Source organism: Rhinolophus sinicus, linkage group LG01, assembly GCF_036562045.2.
Source record: "Rhinolophus sinicus isolate RSC01 linkage group LG01, ASM3656204v1, whole genome shotgun sequence".
NCBI classification, from domain to species: domain Eukaryota; kingdom Metazoa; phylum Chordata; class Mammalia; order Chiroptera; family Rhinolophidae; genus Rhinolophus; species Rhinolophus sinicus.
Window position 1 is genome coordinate 165,866,260 of NC_133751.1, and position 15,576 is coordinate 165,881,835.

General features: G+C 35.8%; 1 protein-coding gene across 2 annotated transcripts in view; it reads left to right on the plus strand.

The window, feature by feature from the left end:
- DNAJC10 (DnaJ heat shock protein family (Hsp40) member C10) overlaps positions 1-15,576 on the plus strand; it is a 48,124-nt gene that overhangs the window by 17,895 nt on the left and 14,653 nt on the right. For both annotated transcript variants that reach the window (XM_019752849.2, XM_019752850.2), the window contains exons 11-15: positions 1,900-1,989; positions 2,760-2,873; positions 3,396-3,510; positions 13,053-13,180; positions 13,487-13,603. In XM_019752849.2, the coding sequence (XP_019608408.2) occupies positions 1,900-1,989; positions 2,760-2,873; positions 3,396-3,510; positions 13,053-13,180; positions 13,487-13,603 (564 nt within the window). The remainder of the gene's footprint in view (positions 1-1,899; positions 1,990-2,759; positions 2,874-3,395; positions 3,511-13,052; positions 13,181-13,486; positions 13,604-15,576) is intronic.

Consider the following 15,576-nt stretch of genomic DNA (forward strand, 5'->3'; position numbering starts at 1 on the left):
GAGTGTGTGTGTGTGTGTGTGTGTATGTGTGTGTATAGTAATATATATAGATAGATAGATATGTATATATAAAATAGTAATCGACAATTCCTGAATAGTAATTCATTGACTAAATGTAACATACTTAGTTTAATCAGTCCTCTCCTAATAGATATTCAGGTTATTTCTATTGTATGATTGTAAGCAGTATTATAATGAACAATGCTGTTCCTCTTTTTGCACTTCTTCGGTTACCTATTTAGAATGAGATAGCTGCGGCAGTTTTAAATTCCATTGCGTGGCCAGACTGCCATAGAGAAAGAGTTAGGTTTATTGACCCTGTGCCAACAGTTCAGGATTGCCTGTACCCTGGCCAACACTTAGTACAGGCTCTTGCCTTCAATAAACTACTCCCTCATATTTTACTGAGATCTTCAGGCTCTTTGGTATAAAACTGCAAGCTCAGATGCGATCTTAGGAAACATAAATGAGTGATGCTGGAAATGCAATAACCAGGAGTGATGGATTAAACAGTCCTTGTCCCACATAAAAACATTCAAGTTTAAAGAAATGTAAAACACTCTGCTAGCTGAATATGTCTAGAAGGTGAAACTTAGAAACTGAACAAGTATCCTTTATAGATGTAACTACCAAGTTTTACACTGAGACAAACAGGTTTGTAATGAGATTCTAGTGGATTCATCACTTACATATTTATATAAGCTGTTGTAGGAGTATTTTTAGTAAAACCTTCATAATGAATGTGACTAAAGTGAATGAGCTGTGCTACTGAGGCATGAAAAGAATTCTGTTTGGGCGTCTTAAGCCCTTTGGTAACAAAATACCTATTTCACGTAGAGCTTTAAGAATATTTTAAAAACAGAAAAACAAGTTTTAAGAAAAAATCTTAGCAAAAACTGAGTTTCCTGTTCTTATTTCCATTGTTTCTGTCCATATGATGAGTCTCATGTCGAGCACAGTTAAAGCTGTAAATACAGTGGTAGTTCCTACAAGTTTTTTCATGGAGTTTTAGATCTTTTCAAGTAACATTTGAATTGTCAAACATGGATAGTTCCTAATTAAAGCTATGTATGAAACTCTGTTTTGTTAACCCCATATACATTTTCTTGATATAACCATTGGTGCACTCTTCGTAGTGACAGCTGCTTCATCAAGAATTAGGCCAGCAGCAATACTTCTGTAAGAAAAATATGCTGAGGATAAAATATGGACAGAAGCGAAGGAGATTTGTTAAGAGGGAGGTGTGCTTTTTGCAGCTGTTCGTTTGTTTTCAATAAGACACCTAGACCTAAAACATATTTAAGATACGACCTTTATCAGTGTATTTTGCTCTGCAAAGCTCATAGGTGGTTTGGTTTTTGGATATTAAAAACTTCTATAATAAACAAGGTCCATTCCAATTTTGCAGTTATACATTCTTAATTTGTAGTAATGATTGGTTGGGGTATGAAGTGTTTTGGCTCATCAAATATTCTAGTGTTTTGTCAATACTTAAAGAATTGTAAAGTGTTGGCATTCTTTAAAATATGGTTAACATTAAAATTTAACTGAGTATAATACAGCTTTTTCCTGATGACTCAGAAGTCACTCCAGGTTATTGTGAGGATTATTTTAGAACACACAGCACAGTTAATAGAAAATTCCAGGTAATAAAATACCTAATAATGGAATTTGCTTTACATCACCTTTTTTTAAGAAAAAGCCCAGTTATACAATTTTTAATAATTGCCAAAATATGATATACTTTATGGAGGTGGGAGCAACATTTAGAATAAGTAGCTTGAAAACTGTTTAACTTCTGTGATTTTTTTTCTAAGTTCTTCTATGGAAACTGAAAAAAACAGACGAAAACAAATGGATGTTGATTTAAAAGATTACAATATGATTCTCTTATTCTAGTTTCTTAATTCATTGGATGCTAAAGAAATATATTTGGAAATAATGCATAACCTTCCAGATTTTGAACTACTTTCGGCAAACACACTAGAGGTAATAATTTTATAATAATAATAATAGTAATAAACGTTGGTAATATTTCAAGTCTTAATGTTTTAAAATCAGCATTTGTTTCATCACTGCAGAGAAGGTAGCAGTGTCAAAGGATTACAGATCAATCAATTCTCAGTTAAACTCTAATTGCTGGAGTTGCTGGTGGTATGCTGGTGGTTTATAGTTTTGTAAACCCTAACCAGTCCTCAAGGCCTTTAGGAGAAGTATCAGAAAAGGCAAGATTTTGATCACAAAGCAGCTTTGGGTCTGATTTGGAACTTTATGTTCTTGCTTGCGGAACCATATATATTGTTCACTGAGAATTAAAAAGCAGCTTTAGAAATACTCAGTTTGTAGTAGAATGAATTATTTTTTTCGACTTATTGATCCCAGACCTTTGTCTAAGTCTATAGTCCTACCAAACTTTTTATTGAACTTGAAAAAGCTAACTTCCCCCACCTTCCAACTTCTTAGCTATAGATTGTTTAAAAACCATATTTTTTTTCTTCGCACAGTCATGTAGGATTTTTATAATTTAGTGACTCTTATCCTTCTGTAATCTCACATAATTGATTTACATAACATTATGCTAAATAAACTACAAAATAAGAATATGATTGGTTCTGAATTTTTTTAGACAATATTTTAAAGTATCAATAGGATGGTTAAAATTAACTTTATATCAATGAAAGAAAGATTAGAATGCTTAGAATTTCCTGTCTCTAACGTTTCTTTTTCTTTATCATTTCTTTTTCTTAAATCACTTTAAGGATCGTTTGGCTCATCATCGGTGGCTCGTATTTTTCCATTTTGGAAAAAATGAAAATTCAAATGATCCTGAATTGAAGAAACTAAAAAGTCTCCTTAAAAATGAACATATTCAAGTAAGAAAAATACTTTCTGCTAATGTGCTTTCTTATTTAATACATAAAATTATATTTTAAATAACTAGTTTTCTTCACAATATATGAAAATATTAACTTTTTTCTTTATTCTTTCTGCTTCTGGGTTTCATTTAAAAAGTTCTCATTCTCTCCCTTCCCTAGATTATATCTTCTATTTTTAGAAGGGTGGATTTCTTAAACAACTTTATATTGTGTTTTTGAATTCTCTAGGAGGCTTTTTTGTTGTTGTTTTGGAAAGAAACACAGGTTTATTCCAAAATGCCAGCATTAAAGGAGGACAGTAGACTTCTTGTCCACTGCCTTCGGCCTTTCTTTTTTTAACTAAGTTGAGTTTCAGTGTTAAATGTAAATTATTTCTATATCTTATATTTATGGCCCACTAACTTCTGTTTAGAAACTGTGTTGTTAGAGTATTGTCATTTTTGGATCATCTTTATGAATATTTAACTGAGTGGATAAGATTTTATTTTCATCAAATTGAACCTTCTCTTTCTATCTTAGGTTGGCAAGTTTGACTGTTCCTCTGCACCAGACATCTGTAGTAATATCTATGTTTTTCAGCCATGTCTAGCAGTATTTAAAGGACAAGGAACCAAAGAATATGAAATTCACCATGGTAAGGAAGGAAAAGCGATAGAAATGTATCTTCCTTTTAAGGTAATACAGGCACAGCTCAGAAATACTGCAAGTTCCTCAGAGATACTTCCAGACCACCACAATAAAGCGAGTCATAATCTTTTTACTGGTAGAGGGCTTTGCCTTCAATTTGTAAAAAATGCAGTATCTGTGGTGTGCAATAATACAAAGCACAATAAAACAAGTTATGCCTACAATTTTAAATTTTACTTTTTACCTTGTATACTTACAAATAATACTCACTTACAAGTAATTTTTTTTCTCATTTATTAGTAAATTTGTTTCTTGTAGGGAAAGTTATTTTTAATTATATAGTTATTTTATACTCTTTATTCTTTTAAAAATAAACCTTTTCAGTTTTTTTTGTTTTTCAATTACAGTTAACATTCAATATTCTTTTAGTTTCAGGTGTACAGCATAGTGGTGAAACATTCATGTAACTTACAAAGTGGTCCTCCTAATAAGTCTTGCACCTACCTGTGGTCCCCCCAATAAGTCTTGCACCAACCTGGCACCTTGTATAGTTATTACAGTATTACTGACTATATTCCCTAAGCTGTACTTTATATCCCCACGACTATTTTGTAACTGCCAATTTGTACTTCTTCATCCCTTCATCTTTTTAACCCAGTCCGTCAACCCCCTCCGATCTGACAATTATCAGTTTGTTCTCTGTATCTGTGAGTTTGCGTCTATCTTGCTTATTTGTTTATTTTGTTTTTCTTAGATTTGTCTTTCTCTGTCCAATCTATTTCACTTGGCATAGTACACTCTAGGTCCATCCATATCAGAAATAATAAGACTTCATTCTTTTTTATGGCTGAGTAATATTCTTACATATATATATATACACACACACACACACACACATATTCTTTATCCATTTGTCTTTTTTTTAATGTGAATTTGACATTTCTTTTTTTTTCTTTTTTTTTAATTTATTGGGGTGACAATTGTTAGTAAAATTACATAGATTTCAGGTGTACAATTCTGTATTACATCATCTATAAATCCCATTGTGTGTTCACCACCCAGAGTCAGTTCTCCTTCCATCACCATGTATTTGATCCCCCTTACCCTCATCTCCCACCGCCCACCCCCCTTACCCTCTGGTAACCACTAAACTATTGTCTGTGTCTATGAGTTTTTCTTTCTCATTTGTTTGTCTTGTTCTTTTGTTGCTTTTGGTTTATATACCACGTATCAGTGAAATCATACGGTTTTTTGCTTTTTCTGTCTGACTTATTTCATTTAGCATTATACTCTCAAGATCCATTCATGTTGTCACAAATGTTCCTATCTCATCTTACCACCAAATAGCATTCCATTGTGTATATATAACACAACTTCTTTATCCATTCATCTATCGAAGGACATTTTGGTTGTTTCCATGTCTTGGCCACCGTAAACAAAGCTACAATGAACATTAGAGGACATGTGTCTTTATCTCTAAATGTTTCCAGATTTTTTGGGTAGATATCCGGGAGAGGGATTGCTGGGTCATATGGTAATGCTATTCGTAATTTTTTGAGGAACCTCCACGCTGCCTTCCATAACAGCTGCACCAGTCTGCATTCCCATCAACAGTGTATGAGAGTTCCTTTTTCTCCACACCCTCTCCAACACTTGTTACTATTTGTCTTGCTGATGATAGCCATTCTGACTGGGGTGAGGTGATATCTCATTGTGGTTTTTATTTGCATTTCTCTGATGATTAGTGATGTTGAGCATTGTTTCATATGTCTATTTGCCATTTGTATGTCCTCTTTGGAGAAATGTCTCTTCAGGTCCTCTGCCCATTTTTCAGTTGGGTTGTTTGTTTTTTGTTGTTGAGTTTCATGAGTTCCTTGTATATTTTGGATATTAGCCCCTTATCGGAGGCACTGTTTGCAAAAACCTTCTCCCATTCAATTGGTTGCCTCTTTATTTTGTCGATGGTTTCTTCTGCTGTGCAAAAGCTTTTAAGTTTCATATAGTCCCATTCATTTATTTTAGCTTTTACTTCCCTTGCCTTTGGAGTCAAATTCATAAAATGCTCTTTGAACCCAAGGTCCATAAGTTTAGTACCTGTGTTTTCTTCTATGCAGTTTATTGTGTCAGGTTTTATGCTTAAGTCTTTGATCCATTTTGAATTAATTTTGGTACATGGTGACAGATAGCAGTCAAGTTTCATTCTTTTGCACGTGGCTATCCAATTCTCCCAGCACCATTTATTGAAGAGGCTGTCTTTTCTCCATTGTATGCTTTTTGCTTCTTTGTCAAAAATTATCTGTCCATATTTATGTGGTTTTATTTCTGGGTTCTCAATTCTATTCCATTGGTCTATGTGTCTGTTTTTCTGACAATACCATGCTGTTTTGATTATTGTAGCCCTGTAGTACAAGCTAAAGTCAGGGAGTGTGATACCTCCAGTATTGGTCTTTTTTCTTAAGATTGCTTTGGCTATTCGGGGTCTTTTGTGGTTCCAAACAAATCTGGTGATTTTTTGTTCTATTTCTTTAAAATATGCCATTGGGATTTTGATGGGGATTGCATTAAATCTGTATATTGCTTTGGGTAATATGGCCATTTTAACTATGTTGATTCTTCCAATCCATGGAATGTCTTTCCATTTCTGTGTCTTCTTCAATTTCTTTTAAAAATGTCTTATAGTTTTCAGCATATAGGTCTTTCACATCCTTGGTTAAGTTTATTCCTAGGTGTTTTATTCTTTTTGCTGCAATTGCAAAAGGAATTGTTTTTTGTATTTCTTTTTCTGAGATTTCATTGTTAGTATATAGGAATGCAATGGACTTTTTTACGTTGATTTTGTAGCCAGCAACTTTACTGTATTCGTTGATTGTTTCTAATAGCTTTTTGGTGGAGTCTTTAGGGTTTTCTATATATAGCATCATGTCATCTGCAAAGAGTGATAATTTAACTTCTTCATTCCCAATTTGGATGCCTTTTATTTCTTTCTCTTGCCTGATTGCTCTGGCAAGGACTTCCAACACTATGTTGAAAAGCAGAGGTGATAGGGGACAGCCCTGTCGTGTTCCTGAACATAGAGCAAAGGGCTTCAGTTTTTCACCATTAATTATGAGATTAGCTGAGGGTTTGTCATATATGGCCTTTATTATGTTAAGGTATTTTCCTTCTATACCTATTTTATTAAGTGTTTTAATCATAAATGGATGTTGTATCTTGTCAAATGCTTTTTCTGCATCAATTGATATAATCATATGATTTTTGTCCTTTATTTTGTTTATGTGATATATCACATTGATGGATTTGCGGATGTTGAACCATCCTTGTGCCCCGGGGATGAACCCCACTTGTTGTGATGAATAATCTTTTTAATGCATTGTTGTATTAGATTTGCTAGAATTTTGTTTAGGACTTTTGCATCTGTATTCATCAGAGATATTGGTCTGTAGTTTTCTTTTTTTGTGTTGTCCTTGCCAAGTTTTGGTATCAGGGTAATGTTGGCCTCATAAAATGAGTTAGGGAGTACTGTCTCTTCTTCAATTTTTTGGAAGAGTTTGAGCAGGATTGGTATTAGATCCTCTTTGAAGGTTTGGTAGAATTTACTAGTGAAGCCATCTGGTCCCGGACTTTTGCTTTTGGGAAGGTTTTGGATGACTGATTCAATTTTGTTACTGGTGATCGGTCTGTTTAGATTTTCCAGTTCTTCATGGTTCAGCCTTGGAAGGCTATATGTTTCTAAGAACTTGTCCATTTTTTCTGGGTTATTGAATTTGGTGGCATATAGTCCTTCATAGTATTCTTGGATGATCCTTTGTATTTCTGTGGTGTCTGTGATAACTTCCCCTTTTTCATTTCTGATTTTGTTAGTGTCTTCTCTCTTCTTTTCTGGAGACTTTTCACTTTCTTTCTGAGCTGTCTTGTTGCCTTGATTATTCACGGCAATTACTGATTTATTATTTCTCTCCTTGACATCTACAGGAGTGGCTTCTGCAACAAGTTGATAGGAAGCAGTCTTTCTTTTGTTTTCCAGTACTTGTTGGTAGAAGGTTTTATTTTCTCTCCGACTGCAGCCTTTTTTTCTCTCCCACACAGTAGTGCTATGCTTTCTCTGCACTATTCCAGCTTCTCACACAATGGCGGGATTCCCTGGGAGACGGGCTTCTCCTCTGTTAATAGTTCGTCTAGGTCACAGGGCACAGTGTCCTGGTGGGTATGCGTAGAGCGTTTGAAGTTCCAAAGCTCTTCCTGCACCAGATTCAGAGCCTGTATGTTTCAGCAATTCTGTTTACTCCTGCAGGGATCCGCCCAGATAGGTGGGTCCAGGGGCGGGGTGAGTTGTGAGAGGTGGCCCAGAGCAATGGCGGCGACCACCACCACAGCCGGTCCTGTTTCCAGAGCTCCCTCCCCTTTGCTGGAACTAGTTGGACTGCGAATCTGTGTCTGTGGCCCACAGTTCTCAGAACAGCAAATATTCTGTTCTTTTGATCTGACACTGCTATTGTTGCGCTTCTAGCAACAGGCAGGTAGGGGCGGGGCGAGGCGAGCTCTGGGAGGGTAGGGAGGGGGTGGCTAGTCTCAGTGCCTAAGGCTTCCGTTCTCTGCTCGGCAGTGAGGGCTTAAACCATCGTTTTCAGCCTTCTTCCCTCAGTCTTTTCTCCGAGGTCTCTGCCGTGAGCGTTGGAGTCAGCCGAGTTATATGCTGCCCCCTCAACCCTGTGGGAAGCGGAGCCCTAGCAGTCCGAGTTCTTACCTCTCCCACAGCTGCGGTAGTTCCAGTAAGCAGCGAGCTGGGAGCACTGAGCTAGGTCTGCGTCCTGCGCCCGCGCGGCTCCATCTCCTCACTTCTCCCTTCCCTCCTCCCCCGCTGGTGCAATTCGCCCACCTTTAGGTGAATTCAGTAGGGGGCCTCTTCGTCTTGCCTGTCTGCTGTGCAGGGAGTCCTTTGTGGAGTTATAGTTGTTTGATTAGTTGTAAATTCCAGGGGAGATTTACAGAGGCTCACCTCACGCTGCCATTTTGATGACTGCCCATTTGTCTTTTGACGGGAGCATTTATCCATTTACATTTAAAGTAATGATTGATAGGTATGTATTTATTGCCATTTTAATTGTTTTCTGATTGTTTTGTAATTCTCTGTTCCTTTCTTAATCTCTTACTCTCTTGTATGTTGATGTCTTTCTGTAGTGTTGTGTTTGGATTCCTTTCTCTTTATTTCTTGTATATCTCTTATAGATTTTTAGTTTGTGATTACCATGTGCTTCATATATACCAAACTATGTTTATAGGAGTCTATTTTAAGCTGATGGTCACTTAAGTACTGGCACAGTCTAAGATCACTACCATTTTCACTCACCCCCTCCACGTTTATGTTTTGGTCATTATTTTTTACTTTTGTGTCTGTGTATTTGTGTGCATCCTTTAGTTTACTGTAGTAATTCCATATGATCTTGCTACTTTTGCCTTTTAACCTTTGTACTACCTTTAATGTTTATTGATCCACTGCTTTTATTATGTGCTTGCCTTTGTCAGTGAGAATTTTATTTTCTTTGAGATATTTTCTTACTTATATTTTTTATTTTTCTTAAAGAAGTCCCTTTTTACATTTCTTACAATACTGATTTGTTGGTGATGAACTCCTTCAGCTTTTTCTTGTCTGGGAAAATTTCTACTGAATATTTTGATCAGTGTTTGAGCAGGAACTATGGTTACATGTCAGGCTAGTGAGGAATTTAAGGGTCTTGCTTGTTGACAAAAGTAACACCTACAGTTTCCATTTCAATTTGCTAAATGTAGCATCTTGACCATTGTGGGCAATTCCCAGACATTCTTTCAGATTTTTCCTCCACTAGACTACCACACATCTCCATTAACTGCTTTGTCATCTCTCTTGAATTTATAATTACAGTTCTGCATTTCAACTTGTTTGGGACTTTAACTCTGCATTCATGGCCATTATGTATAAATCGCAAGATCCAATAAAGAGACTTCTGCATAGTATAGGTCGGGGTAATGTTTGAATTGAGGTGACATTTCTCAGCCTGACATTTTTCTGAAGACTTTGCATACTTTTGCATTTCCATTTTTTGTCTTCACAACAATCCAGCAAGGGAGAAAACTGAGACTCAGAAATGTTAAGTATCTTGTTAACCCATGACAAAAAAAACTAGTAACTGGTCAAAGTAGATTTTTGTATCAAATATGTCTGACTCCAAAGCCTAGACTTACAGCCGTACTAAATGCCACACCTTTAAAGTACTAGGAATGACCAACTTTTAATAATGGAGTTCTGTTGGTTTTACCTCTGAAATATTTGTCCGATTCCCCCTCTTTATTCTTGATGCCTTATTTTAGGTCCATCGTCTCCTTCATGTACTATAATATCATCCTGTGATACAGTTATCCATCTCGTAGCCTTTCTTTACAGTTGGTTACTTATTCTATGTTTATTTATTGCCCTAGAGCATCTAGAACAATCTCATCACTTTTAACTCTCCTGATTTTTTTTAAAATAAACTTCAGATTTCTTAGCATAGGCGCAATGGCTGTTTTGCTCACCACTCTATCTTTAGCACTTAGAATGGTGCCCGTGCATAGTAGGAACTCATAGTAGGAATAGAGCTGTTAAATTAATAGGGTACATTTATAGTCTGCCTCTGCTGGTTTTTCCAGCCTCATCTCTCACCTCTGTCCCTCCAAATAATCTTAGCTGTATCTTCTTGTGGATCCCTGAAAACACCATATTTTTTTCACTACTCTGTGCCTTCTAAAAAGATTTTTCTTCTTTCTGCATTGTAGTCATTTCTTCCTGCTCTTCAAAATATTTGGCAAACTCCAAATCACCCTTCAAAACTTAACATAAAGCATTTCCCACCCTGGGAAATACACCATGAGTCCTCAAGTACTTCCTTTGTAGCATAACTATATTATTTCTTTGGATTTAATTAGTTATTGAGCATAGCATATGCAGTCACAATATGACGGAGAGAAGAAAAAGTGAGGTATACTTAATCTCTACCTCAAAGAGTATTATAAACTAGTAGGGGAAACAGACAAGTAAGTGGGCAATTTTTTAAATGTCTGAAGTGAGGAGTATTGCCTATTTCTGAGTAGTAAATTACCCCAAAACTTAGTGGCTTAACCAACAAATATTTATTAACTCACACAGTTGCTGGTGTTTAGGAATCTGAGAACAGCTTAACTGAGGGGTTCTGGCCTAGGGTTTTTTCATGAGGTTGCAGTCAAGGTACGTGAGGGCTATAGTCATCCAAAGGCTAGACTGTGGGTGGGCAATTTGGTTCTCAGCTGACTTGTGGGATAGGCAGGAGGCCTCAGTGCCTCACTACAGGAACCTCTCTGTAGGGCTGCTCACAATATGGCAGCTTGCTTCTCCTGAAATGAATGATCAGAGAGAGAGAGAGACAGATACACACAGAAGCTGTAATATATTTTATAATCCGATCTCAGATGAGAAAAACCATCACGTCCACCATATTTTATTGGCCACATATCCTGGTACAGTAGTGGTATGGAGTGCATGAGGTATAGATCATTGTGGGCTCTCTTGGAGACTGACTACCACAAGAGGTAAGCATGGGTTACACTTACAAAGAACACTTAGGAATAATTTTCTGAAATTAAAGGAAGCAATCTCTTTATTGAGATATAAAGCATAAGTAATGGTTACCCAAATAAACAGGTGGCAAACACATTCTAAGCAAAGGAACCAGCAGTTTTATATTCATGGACTCTTAAGAGAGAGCCTCATTCATTCTTAGAAAGCAAGAATTCCAGGATACCTAGAATATTGAATGTTGGAAAACAGGGAACTCAAGGCTGGAGAGGCCACCAGGGGTCCAAACTATGTGTATCTTCTCTCAGGTAAAAGAATTTGGACTGTTCACTAGGGGCAAAGCAGCAGAGGCATTCATGGATTTAAGCAGAGGTTTGATTTAACTAGTTTTACTTTCTAGAAAGGTGACTGGCTGCCTAGAATGGATAGAAGCAAGATTGGAGAAAGGGAGAGCAGGTAGAAACCTGATGCAGTCATTTATGTAAGAGAAGATGGCTGCTTAGCTAAATAATGTGAATGAAAAGAAGTGGGCAGGTTTTTTAAATACCAAGAATACAAAATCAATATAACTTGATGATTATTGTTTAGATGTGAGAGAATAAAAGAAGGAGGCCCATGTTTCTAAGTTGGTGAATTGGCAGTGAGTGACTGACTGCATTACTGAGTGAGGAAAAGAACTCTGGGCGAGGGGTTGATATGGAGTTCACAATTCACAACCGAGTATAGGCCTGGGCCTCAGAAGAGGAATATGGGCTAAAAATGTAGATACAGATAATCATCATTTCAATTGCAATTGAAACTTTGAATGAGGGCGAGCTTGTCTAAGAGTGAATAGAGAGACAAGATCAGGGCCCTAAGGATCACTTTTAAGGGACAAAGATAGAAGAATTCATTAAACAATTCAAGAAGCAGCAGCTGAAGAGTAAGAAAAAAAGCAGAAAAATGTGGTGTCATTTGTCACTGTATTTAAATATTTGTGAAAAATTTTCTCTTCTACTGGGCTGTGAGCTCCATAAGGAGAAGGACTATATCTCTTTTTTAATTTTGCATGTCTTACGACACTTAAAACAGGGTCTGACACATAATAGGTTCTTGACGATTGAATGAATAAGTCAAAGGACACATGGGAAAATGGACTATGTGCTAATTGAGAAAGCCATTATTTTCCAAGCCAAGAAATGTAGGTATAATCTTTAGACAATGGCACATCTCCAGAGATCTTTAAGAAAGGAACAACATGATCAGATTGATGTTTTTGTAATCAATTATGGTAGCAATGTAGAAAATAGATAAGAAAGACCAGCTTGGTTATTGCAGTAGGCCAGACTGAATTTAGGCAGTAGCCTAAATTGGGGTTGAGATGGTAAGAAACAGAACGGATGGAGTTATGCTATAAGGGCAAAGAAAGAAGGCGAGAATCACCCCAGGAAGTCTTGTTTAGGAATCTAATAGATAATTATGCCATTGCCAAGATAGGGAAGCTGAGAAAAGGAACAAGTTGGTGGGGCGGAGAGGGGTCAGAAGTAACTTCAATTTGGACATAGTATTATGTTTGAAATGTTTATATGATGTCCAGGTAAATTTTCACTGGGTAGTTGGTAATACAGGTTTTGAATTTACGAGAAAAGTGTAGGTTGAAGACAAAGATTTAGGAGTTAGGCCATAGTAATAGTTCAGTAAGCATAAAGAACTCAAAGAACATTGCAAGGAAGTTATAATTCTGCCTCTGAGGATGAAGGAACAGTTCAAAGAGATCTTGACATTTTAACTGGTCCTCCAAGAAAAGGAAGAATAAAAGAAAGAGTACTTTTGGCAGAACAAACCTATGTAGACACAGCATACAGAACACTAAAACCGCACCAAAGTCAGTTTGTTCAGAAGTTTATCTTCTTTTCCTTAATAATTGACGTATAAAAACTTTGAAGTGTTTCTATGGCTAAAAGGCAGAATGTGGATTTTAACTTTTCTCTTACTTGATTTCAAAGGAAAGAAGATTCTGTATGATATACTTGCCTTTGCCAAAGAAAGTGTTCATTCTCATGTTACCACACTTGGACCTCAAAATTTTCCTGCCAATGACAAAGAACCGTGGCTTGTTGATTTTTTTGCCCCTGTAAGTTATTTTCATCTGTCAAAATTCGTTATTGTCAATTTTCTCTTGTCACAGCAAAAAGACATTTTCTAGATGACTTTGAACCATGAGTACTAGAATTGTGTTCTTCAGCTTTGGCCACATACTGCATCTAAAAGAGCTCTGATGTACTTGCCCCCTTTAAGGATTAAGTATATACTAGTGCATGCATACGATTTGCAACTAAGTGTAGTTTGTCTTACTTAGCATACTGTTTATTATAACAATGTGTATTTTTTTGTTGTTTCTTTTGGCTAAGTGCTTATGAATATTTTTTTTCTTTTGTAGTGGTGTCCACCATGTCGAGCTTTATTGCCAGAGTTACGAAAAGCATCAAAGCATCTTTATGGTCAGCTTAAGTTTGGTACATTAGATTGTACAGTTCATGAGGGACTCTGTAACATGGTAAGGCAAAGTATAAAAAACCTTATTCTAATTAATCTAACTTAATACTAAAATAATAAAATAACTTTTCAAACATACGACTGCATTTAGAATAGCAACCAGTTATTTAAACAACTTCAACAAAATGATACAAAATTATGATGGATTAAAACATGGATTAATATATGTAGTTAAATGTAGATATGGTCCTATGGTCCTATTTATCAAGCTCAGGAAAATATTTAGTTGCCTTGATAAAATATGATTTTTCAATTATTAAAGATCTTTCTTTTTAACTTAATACTACTTTTTGGCAGTCTGTAGTTTTTATTCTTTGGCTTTCTTCATAATAGTATAATAGAAGAAAATTAAAACAAGAAATGAGCTCTTTGTTTACATAAAAATATGTGTACTTTATTAGGTTAATTAATATTTACTCTTCAGTTCTAAGAAGTACTAGAAATTATCTGCCTGATGATGAAAGTATATAATACCATTTGTAAAATATAGGAGAAAAAATATTGGGGGGAAAAATTCAAATCTAAATCAAATCAAGCCTCCAGGTCTGGAGTGTATAGGAAACCCAGCGACATAGAGGAACATGTTAATGACACCAGGGGCATGCAATCTGTGGGTCCCAGCATGTGGGGATTTTACAGGACACTCAGTTCATTGGACAGATGTATTGAAAGGGGGAAGAAGAGATTGAAGACTTGAAAGATATCATTCAAATGCAGGCTTAGGCCTTGTTTGGATGCAATTCAAACAAACCAACTGCAAAAATAAAGACAGAGTAGGGGAAATTTGAACACGGACAGGATACCTAATGATTTTCAGCAATTGTTAATTTTTAGGTATGGAAACGATAGTGTGTTTACATGTTGGGGAAAGTCCCTATACTTTAAATACACTGAAATATGTATGGATGAAAAGATAAATTACGTGGAAATTGCTTTAAAATAATCTTGGAGTAGGAGTAGAAGAGGATGTAGACGAAATAAGAGTAGCCATGAGTGGATGATTGTTATAGCTACAAGAGTACGAGAATGTATTCTCTGCTTTTATTGCTCTGTGTGTATTTTCAGTTAAAAACCCTAATTATTAAAACTTTTTAAAAAGATGAATGAAAAAGAGAGGTAGAGAAAAAAGAAGTGGGGAAAGGAATGGGGAAAACAAGAAAGAAATCAGTTTTAAAAACGTAATGGAAATAAATGTAGGCCGAAACATTTATGGTATTTGTGTGGAATAATTTCTTACTACACACACACACAAACACACACACCCCGACAAAAGCCTAGTATAAAAATTAATGAATGTGAATGAATATGGCTACATTAAATGTTAAAACTGTTGCCAAAGAAAGAGACACTAAAGGTAAACAACAGAGTGAAGTTTTTGTAGACAAAACCTTACTGTCCAGAATATTTAGACTATAAATCATTTTAGGAAAAATGGAAGTTTACAGACATTTCTTTTAAAAAGGAAATCCAATAAATGGGGAAAATGTTCGACTTCACTAGTCAAGAAAGTACAAATTACAACAATAGTCCTAGACCCTCCCCATCTAATCAAATTAACAAAAATTTAGAAATCTCACAACAGCAAGTATGTGGATAAATTATCCAGTCACTCAGTGGAATACCAGAGAGCATTTAAAACTAGATCTATCTTTAGCAGCATGGGTAAATCTCAAAAGTACAATGTAAAATGAAAAAAACAGATTGGAGGATAGTCTATAGAGTATAATAAAATTACAGAAAGCTTTTAAATGCTCAAACATTACAGTATACTGCTTAGGGATACATATGCATGTAGCAAAAATACAAAAACATCAAAACGTTGTTTTTAGGATACTGGTTTATTGGTTGTTCCTAGTGTCAGGAAGGGAAAGAAACGGGATCTAGAAAGAGTACTTCCAACAATCTGCCAGTGTGGCAAAAAAGTTAATCTTCCTTAAACGTAGGGTAGGGATATGTGGGTATTTGTTAGATTAT